General features: G+C 41.5%; 1 protein-coding gene across 1 annotated transcript; it reads left to right on the forward strand.

The window, feature by feature from the left end:
• Window positions 1–5,410: 5,410 nt before the first annotated feature.
• LOC101982942 (olfactory receptor 15-like) lies at window positions 5,411–6,349 on the forward strand. The gene has a single exon (XM_005350232.1). The coding sequence runs from the start codon at window positions 5,411–5,413 to the stop codon at window positions 6,347–6,349; it is 939 nt and encodes a 312-aa protein (XP_005350289.1).
• Window positions 6,350–9,648: the final 3,299 nt, after the last annotated feature.

The following is a 9,648-nucleotide window of genomic DNA, read 5'->3' on the forward strand; positions in this document are numbered from 1 at the left end:
GATGGAGGCAGGGGCAGGAGGATCTCTGTGAATTCGAGGCCAACCTGGTCTACAGAGTGTGTTCCAGGACAGGATCCAAGCAAAATAGAGAAACCTGTGTCAAAAATACAAAACAAACAAATAAACAAATAACAGAGAAAAAAATGACACAGGTAATCAGAGTCCCTTTGTGATTTTAAAACCCGGCCCTAGATTTAGAGTCCCCTGGCAGTAAAGACTCAAAGGCAGGGGCAGCACCTCCTGGAAGGCCTGCAGCTGAGCAAAGAGAATTTCTGCTGTGTCAGCAAGTGGAATCTCAGAATGTCCAATCACACCTTCTCCTAATTCTCCGTCTGTTGTTGTAATAAAGCAGGAAGGCACTCCTCAGCAATCTTGGGTCTTTAAAACCCCGTTATGACAGTGAAGACTTTCACAGGACAAAGAGTAAAAAAACCCTCCATTAGCACCTAACAAACCCCAGCATCAGGCTTCCCTTCTGGGACTGTTCTTCCTGCTCTCCCTCTCTAAAAAGTACATTCTCCCTATCCCTTCCCAATGGCAAGTCAGGCAGGACCCTCTGAAGAAGGGAGGGCTAAGGCAGCACACAGCAGACAGGTGCTGCTTTAGTGCTACCTTAAAAACCCTGTGTTCCTTAGAACTACTAAAGGGGCTAGCTCGTGGTCCCTTCAAACAGGATATTTAAAGCTTTATCTTTATTTTATGTATGAGTGTTTTGTTTGCATGTAAGTAAGTTTATTACATGTGTTCCTGGTGCCTATAGAGGCCAGAAAAGGATTCTAACAAATCATGAGAGCAGAATCGGCCTTTCAGAACTCAAAGAAGTTGCCCATTAAAATCCTGAAGGGTTATCGATGGTATGGTATGTATAGATTAATTTTCCAAACTCTGCAAAATGAAACACGCCCATTTGCAAATTTTGTTTCTTTGATTTTTCTTTTCAGTTACTTCCTGCAGTTAGTAGAGTTTCATTGTATAAAAAACCAATAAGACATATCCTTATAATTTCCTTTGCTTGTTGTCAAGTGATGGAAAATCTTTTTTTTTGAGTCCTTGCTATTTACATGGTGCTTTTTATGCAATTCTGAGACTTCTATCATGCTTCCTACCAATAGTAATTTCATCATTCCCTTGTGCTAAAGGGCTTGGTAGACCCATATGGGATCTAATATTTGTTATATATAAGGAGTGGTATCTATTTCCAATTATTTCTTGTAACTGATTAAGTAAAGAAGTCAATTCTGCATCATCTGGAGTAAATTCAGCAATTTCAGAATGTAAAACAAATCTTTCTGCATATTGGTAGTCAGTAACTATAATAAGAGGGTCTGAAATATATAATAATACTATAAAAATATATATAATTTTGACTTTTGGGCAGAATCACAAGGGATTTGAGCCACTTTATTCTAATTTTCTGATTTGTAACCTGCCTTTCCTGATATGTTTGCATCAGTATAGAATGTAGGGGCTCCAGATATTGGTGTTTCCCATACATTGTGAGCAAGGATACTCTCAGTTCTCTTTATAAACTGAATTCTTTTGCTTCTGTGGTATTTGTGGTTAATCTCTCCAAGAAATACTGCAAGCTCTTTGTCAATGTTCATTTTCTGCCCATAAAGAGGAAATTTCTTCATTTTTAACGACACTGCCATTTCTGCTGGGTCTATTACGGCTAATTGATGAAGTCTCAGGTTTGTTTGTTTCTTTTTTAGATTAACCTCAGAAACGTTCTTCTATATAAGTCTTTAATTTTTTACTCTGCTTTTGTGGTAAAAGTATTCATTCTAAGATATTATCTTCTTTCTGCATTAAAATTCCCATAGGGAAATGTGTAGAGGGTAAAATGGCCAGGACACAATCTAGTTCTGGATTAAAACGATCCATTTGTGCATCCTGTAACTTCTTTTCTACCAAAATCAATTCTCTCTCAGCCTCAGCTGATAATATTCCTGAACTATTTAAGTCCTTGTCACCTTGCAAGGATTGAATTAAATTACTTAATTTTGAGTTGTCAATCCAATTGTAGGCTGTAGCCGGTTAATGGTTCCCAGCAATTTTAGAAAGCCATTCAGGGGCTGGAGAGATGGCTCAGCGGTTAGGAGCATTGCCTGCTCTTCCAAAGGTCCTGAGTTCAATTCCCAGCTACCACATGGTGGCTCACAACCATCTGTAATGAGGTCTGGTACCCACTTCTGGCCTGCAGGCATACACGCAGACAAGATATAGTATACATAATAAATTTTTTTTTTAAAAAAGAAAGTCATTCCGAGCCCATGATTGATCTCTGCTGATTTGGGGTTGAATTTTTTGTAAACCTATTTTATACCCTAGGTAATTAATAGAATCCCATCTTGTGTATTTTTTCAGAAGCAACTAATAATCCCCAACAAGGCCAAATGTTCTTTACTTCTGCAAAGATTTTCTCTAAAGTATCTACATTTGAATCAGCTAGTAATATATTGTTCATATAACGGTAAATTATACATTGGGGAAACTGTACACAAATCATTTCCAACAATGTCATACAAAATATTGGCACAGGGTGGGCTGATTAACATTCCTTGAGGGAGGATCTTCCACTGATATCTCTTAAGAGAATGAGAGGTATAAGTAGGCGCAGTGAAGGCAATTTTTTCTCAGTCCTTTTTCTGTAAAGGTACAGTGAAGAAACAGATTTTTAAATTAATAAACATAATAGGCCAGCCTTTAGATAATAGAGAACGCATGGAAATTCCACGCTGCAGAAAGAACATTGGCTAAATTATTTTATTTATGGATCTCAAATTTGTTAACATTCTCCATTTTCCAGAATTCTTTTTAATAACAAATATATGAGAATGCCAAGGTTTGATCAATTCTTCAATATGTTGAGCATTCAGCTATTCCTGTACCAGATGTTCTAAGGTCTGTAATTTTTCTGATGTTGAAGGCTACTGTTCCACCAGAAAGTTTTGTCACTTGACCATGATTAAGGTGGGGCTGTTGGTACCTCTGAAAGATCAGCAGCTGTTGTGTTCTGTCCTTTTACATGAATGGCTAGGGACTGTTCTTTATAAAACCTTTAGTATTTTCCCCAGAGACATGTTAGTTTATGCTTTGCTTCTGGGATTGGAGGAATGTTATTCCAGGTATGCCGTTGCTGTAACAAATCACGTCTGCAAATTCATTGCTATATTAGACACATATGGCCTTAATTTTCCTCTCTGTCCTGCAGGCCCTATACATTCAACACATCTTGGACTTTGTTTTACCTGAGATAAAGTTGCAATCCCCAAAAGCAGAACATTTACCTCCTGAAGAGGCCAATTTGGATGCAAAGATTCTGTTGCATTCATTGTTACCCTCGGTCTATAAGACCTTCAATTACAATGTCATTTATGCATATTTTTAGCTTGGGTCTAAATTATCATTTTTAGAAGTTTGCCAAAATATTTGCATTATGGTTTCTCCTGAAATACTTTTTTATCTTCTAAAGCTGTTCTATATCCAGGGCAGTATGGTGTTTTCCAATAACATTAGATCCACTAATTGCTCTGACGAAGAGTTTTCCCCCATGATGACAAGAAAAGACTGAGGCACAATAGACATGGAGGCCTGTGAGAGCCCCCTGCCAAGGCAATTCCCAATGACAACCAGTTAAGTTGTCTCTCCCTTGTTGATCTGCGTTCATTTTGTTTGGAATAGAAGAAATGTTGCTTCTAGGAATACCATGTCTACAATTCCTTTTAGATGACCTTGTTTGCCACAATTAAAACACTTGATATTTTGGTTTTTCTTCAAGCCTGTTGAAGTCACCTTTCCTATCCATGCATCATATATATATATAGTCAATATTCAATCTCATATCATGATATATATATGTATATATCAAAACCATTTACTATGGGTGCTGATCATACCTTTAATGCCCTAATTACCCTTTGGCATTGTGAATTAGCAATTTCAAAAACCAAAGACTCAGTTATTATTTTTCTACCTTCTGAATTTGGTATCATTCTATTTATAGATGAAGTCAATCTTTTCAAAAAGAAAAAAGAAAAGAAAAAGAAGGAAAAATTAGTGAAGGTTTCCTTTGTGCCTTGTTTACCTATAGTAAATGAGTCCATTCTCTCTGACTCCTTCAATTCTGTCCCAAGCATTCAAAGCTGTTGAATGAAATAGAGCCAAGGTATGATCATCATATAAAAGACTGACATTGTAGATCACCATAATTTCTCTCTCCAAGAAGTCAGACTTGGGAAATGTCAATACTTCTAGTCCTACTTTGTTGTTGAAAGGTCCTAGCCTAATATTTCCACCAGGCCCTCCACTGCAATTGAGGACCAGGTTCCAATACTGCTGGACCCAAGTCTTTCCAGTCTTGTGGAACAATTCAGTTACTAGTTGACCATGAATTTAACATTTGCTTCAAAAAAGGTGAATTTGTACCATATGAGATTATCACTTCCTTAAATCTCCTGAAATCTAACATTTCCACAGGAATCCAGTCAGTTCTTACACAGTCCTGGGGACGCATGTCATTTGGGAGTTGTTCCCATAAGGTGAATGAATGAATTGAGGTTAGTTGTTTGACAAACTTGAGCTGTTCCTTTAATTGTAAAACTGTAATGAAGAGGTTGCTTGTCAGTTAAATACTTCTGCCTTTGTTGAATATATTATCTGTTCTAGTTAAGTTTGGGATTGTAACTTATCAGTCAAAACGGCAATATATTCTCCAGTAACTTCTATAGTAAGTTCTAGAGTAAGGCTTATCTCTTGGTACTCATATCAACTGACTTGGCCTTCATAACAACCAATATTTTAGGATTAAAACAAGAATTACAAAACGAATAATGTTTATAACTGATGATATGTTCATATAATTATAGTTGGCCGAAGAGGATGTCAGATCCCCTGGAGCTGGATTCACAGGCTGTTGTGAGATGAGAGTGCTGAGAACCTAACTTGGGTCATCTACAAGAGCAGTAATGCTCCTAACTGCTGGGCCATCTCTCCACCTTAGAAACAAATTTATCAGAAACATGTGGGGAGATTTGTCCAAATTCAGAGTGTTTTTTCCCTGCTCAGAGCACAGAAATCTTTACTGCAGGAATTGTGTTTTGAGAATGTCTGTATCTACTTCTACCTTGCCAGCTCCCTCTGTCTGTCTTCCTACTGCTCTGGACTACTGAGCCCTACCCATTGTCCATCTTCACAAGACACGCCTTCATCTCTGTGCTGGTCCCTGTTGACATGCCCACTCATCTGACAACCAGGGGTCGCTGAAAGCTTCTGCCTGGAAAGGCTGGATGTCTCCTTATCTGTGGAGGCTGAAGAACATTCTGGATACAGATTCAGCAGTAGCTGCCTCTCCTCTTCCTTCCCCACAACAGTTTTCCAGAGCAGCTTCCAGTGTCTGAAGCAGCCAGGGATGGGGGTGGACAGCAATAGCTCCTCTGGGAGCTTCATTCTGATGGGGTTATCTGAGCATCCTGAGCTGGAGAGGGTCTTTTCTGTAGCCATCCTCTTCTCCTACTTGTTGACCCTGGTTGGGAATTCAACCATCATCCTGCTTTCCCGTCTTGACGCCCGGCTCCACACACCCATGTACTTCTTCCTCAGCAACCTCTCTTCCCTGGACCTGGCCTTTACAACCAGTTCAGTCCCCCAAATGCTGAAAAATCTATGGGGGCCAGACAAGACCATCAGCTATGGTGGATGTGTAACTCAGCTCTATGTTTTCTTTTGGCTGGGGGCCACAGAGGCCATACTGCTCGCCATCATGGCATTTGACCGATTTGTGGCAGTTTGCTGGCCCCTGCACTACATGACTATCATGAATCCACGGCTCTGCTGGCTGCTGGCTGCTATCAGCTGGCTGGGTGGCTTAGGCAACTCAGTCATTCAGTCAACTTTCACGCTGCAGCTCCCATTTTGTGGACACCGGAAGGTGGACCACTTCCTGTGTGAGGTGCCCGCCATGATTAAATTGGCCTGTGGAGACACAAGTCTCAATGAGGCTGTGCTCAATGGTGTCTGTACTTTCTTCACTGCCATCCCACTGAGCGTCATCCTGACCTCCTACTGCTTCATTGCTCAGGCAGTGATGAAGATCCGCTCTGTGGAGGGACGACGGAAGGCCTTCAATACATGCCTCTCTCATTTGGTAGTGGTCTTCGTCTTCTATGACTCAGCTATCTATGGGTATCTGCTTCCACCTAAGAGCAGTAATCAGGATCAAGGGAAATTCATTTCTCTCTTCTACTGTGTGGTTGCACCCATGTTAAATCCCCTCATCTATACTCTGAGAAACAAAGAAGTGAAGGGGGCACTGGGAAGGTTGCTGAGGAAAGGAAGAGAAGCCAGATGAGGAGAGAGCCATCTTCTTTATTCCATACTGCTTGCTTTCCCTGCATTCCTTATTTGAAGCTTTGTCCTCAGTGAAGTCAAGGCATGTTCCTGACAGACTACACTTTAGGAAGATGGTTAGTCTCATTGAGACATTCTGTTTATTTACCACAGACAGCAGGGTACATATGGACTCTTACTGGTCAAAAGGTTATTGCCCTAACACAGACCTGTTTCTCTGTCCTTTCTCTAATATCCACGTTACTGAATTTTTTACATTCTAAGGAAAAAAGCATGAAGTTTACTGTATTCCCATGAATTCAGGTTCTGCTTTATCAACTTCAGATGAAAATAGAATTCATCTTATATCTTAGCCATCCATCATCTTGGTCCAATTGTCTGTCTAGTCTCAAACTACAGGCTAACTGTTCTTCCTCTTCATTCTGTCACCTGATTAACCCCTTCGGTGTGTGCACATAAAATTTGCCTTCTACCTAATGTAATAATTAATGAAAAACCTTCGGCAAAACTACTTGCCTTTCAATGCCAGCCCCATGTACCTTGATTTGGCTTCATTTAAATCATTCCAGCTAACAGCCAAAGCATCAGGTTTGCTACCCATCTGCTCAGTGAAGGTCAGAAAAGCAAAACAGCCAGCAAACTAATGTGGCTACTGGGATTAAAGGTGTGTGTTACTACTGCCTGGTCTGTAAGGCTGACAGGTGTGGCTATTTTATTCTCTGAACTTCAGGCAAAATTTTTTATAAAAATACAAATGAAATGCCACTACACCAGAAGACGTGGTTTGAGTCTCAGCATCCACACGGTGGCTCGCAACTGTCTTCAACCCCTGTCTCAGGGGATTCAATGCCTTCTTCTGACCTTCAAAGGCACTAGGCAGAGATGTGGTGCAGAGACAAAAGTGCGGACAAAACACCCGAGTACATAAAATGTAATTAATTAAATAAAAAAGAAATTCTCAGCTGAGTGATTTTTAGGATACACTTTTAATACTAATAGTTGGGAGGCAGATGCAGGTGAATCTCTGGGGTCAAGGCCAGTCTGGTGTACAGAGCCAGTTACAGGACAGCTATGGTTGCATAGAGAAATCCTGTCTTGAAAAACCAAAAGAAATCGAGCAATCCTTCCTGAAAAAAGAAATTATTATAAGAAAATAAAATGATTGCAGGTGTGTCTACAGTTCAGTGACATAACAGAACACTTGTCTGGAATACATGAGGTTTGGGGTCATGCAAATCAAAACAACTCTGAGATACCATCTAATACCTAGATGAATAGCTAAGATCAAAAACACCAATGATAGCTTATGCTGAAGAGGATGTGGAGTAAGGGGAACACTCATCCATTGCTGGTGGGAATGCAAACTTGTGCAACCACTTTGGAAATCAGTATGGCGGTTTTTCAGAAAATTGAGACTAGTTTAGTCCTATGCTTGCTCCTTCACAGTCCGGCTAGAGTTGGTGAGCTCCCATTAGCTTAGGTAAACTCTTTCAGTGGGTGAACCCATCATGGTCTTAACCTCCTTACTCATATTCTCACTCCTCCTACTCTTTAACTGGTCTTTGGGAACTCAGTCCAGTGCTCCACTGCAGATCTCTGCCTCTGTTTCAATCAGTTGCTGGATGAAGGTTCTATGGTTATATTTGAGACTAAACTAGTCCCTCTGAATGTGGTTGACAGTCGCATGGCTGGGGCAGACTGGGGAGCCACTCGCAGTGGTACCAGGATTTATTCCTACTGCATATAGTGGCTTTTTGGGAACCTATTCTCTTAGATGATACCTTGCTCAGCCTAGATATAGTATGAGGGTCCTGGGACCTTCCCCAAAGCAATGAGCCTTACACTCTCTTAGGATTGGATGGGTATTGGGTAGGAGGGTATGTGGAGGGAAAGGGAGGAGGGAAGGGATGGGAACTTAAAGACAGTTTGTTTTCTTTTTAAAAAAAAAAAAATAAAAACCTAAACCTTTCAAAAGAAAATGATTGCAGCTGTGTATTCAGCTCAGTGATATAATAGGACACTTGACTGGAATACATAAGGCTTTAGGTCCAATCCCTAGTTCTACAATAAATAAACAAACAAATAAACAAATAAATATGTGGCTGTCTTGATGGCAAGTGTTTGATTGGCAGATGTCAAACCCATCCAACACAGCCTCAGTAGCAGTAGACAGGAACAGACCCCAACAACTGTCGGGTGGGGTGAGCTGGTGGAGAGTTATAAACACTACTCCAGCAGCCCCTGAAGATCCTGCAGCAGCTCCAACTTCAGCACCACCATGTTGGGGAGTATTAGTTTAAGGAGTGTTGCTTTTGTTTGTGAGCCATTTGTTTAACTCTGTGAAGCTGTGATTCTTTCCCTGTCTAAAACACCTGATGGTCTAATGAAGAGTTGAATGGCCAATGGCAAGGCAGGAGCAAGGATGGGGGGGGGGGCTGGCAGGCAGAGAGTATAAATAGAAGGAAAAAATGAGGACCAAGGAGAGAAAGACACTGGGGGCCAGCCACCCATCCAGCCACCCATCCAGCCACCCATCCAGCCACCCATCCAGCCACCCATCCAGCCACAGAGTAAGAGTGAAAGTAAGATACACAGAAGTAAAAAAAGGAAAAAGCCCAGAGGCAACAGGCAGTCAGAATAATTTTTAAAAATCTGACAAGAAACAAGCCAAGCTTGGCATTCATAACAAAAAAATAAGCCCCCTTGTGTGATTTAATTGGGAGATGGATCATGGGCCCCCCAAAAAGCCAAAAGAGCAAAAATATTGCACTACATCACCATTGCCAGACAGAGTGGGGCAGCCTACTTAGGTTGGCCTTTAGATGACCCCACCCAGGAATATCATATCCCTCCCTGCTCGGGAGGAGCACCTTTCCGAGCCACAGGGTCCCTGGAGCAGCCCTGACTTAGCAGAGTCTCCCAGAATAAAGCTGCAGCTGTCTGTGGTGACAGAGGGACAATTTCTAGGCTGTAATGAAGTCTTCTCTGTGCAGCAGAAGTTCCCACGGACTACCCACGACCGGATTGGAGGTTTCTGAACATCTGTGAGGTATGCTGTCAGGACAGGTGTGTACTGACAGGACAGGACAGGACAGGACAGGACAGGACAGGACAGGACAGGACAGGACAGGACAGGACAGGACGACGGCAAGTGAGAGCTGTTTGAGTGACAGCTGCCTTACCTTTTCATTTCACGAGGTCCCATCTGTCGGTAATGTATTTCCTGAGCAGTTGAAGCGCTCAAAGAGCATAGCCCTGTGCCTACATCACTGCAGGATTTCCCTTCCCTCTAGCCTGTCG

The sequence above is a fragment of the Microtus ochrogaster genome, chromosome 7, assembly GCF_000317375.1.
Source record: "Microtus ochrogaster isolate Prairie Vole_2 chromosome 7, MicOch1.0, whole genome shotgun sequence".
NCBI classification, from domain to species: Eukaryota; Metazoa; Chordata; class Mammalia; order Rodentia; family Cricetidae; genus Microtus; species Microtus ochrogaster.

What these genes read in the sequence shown, in the direction of transcription:
- LOC101982942 (XM_005350232.1), top strand. Translation starts at nt 5,411, where the DNA reads ATGGGGGTGGACAGCAATAGCTCCTCTGGGAGCTTCATTCTGATGGGG.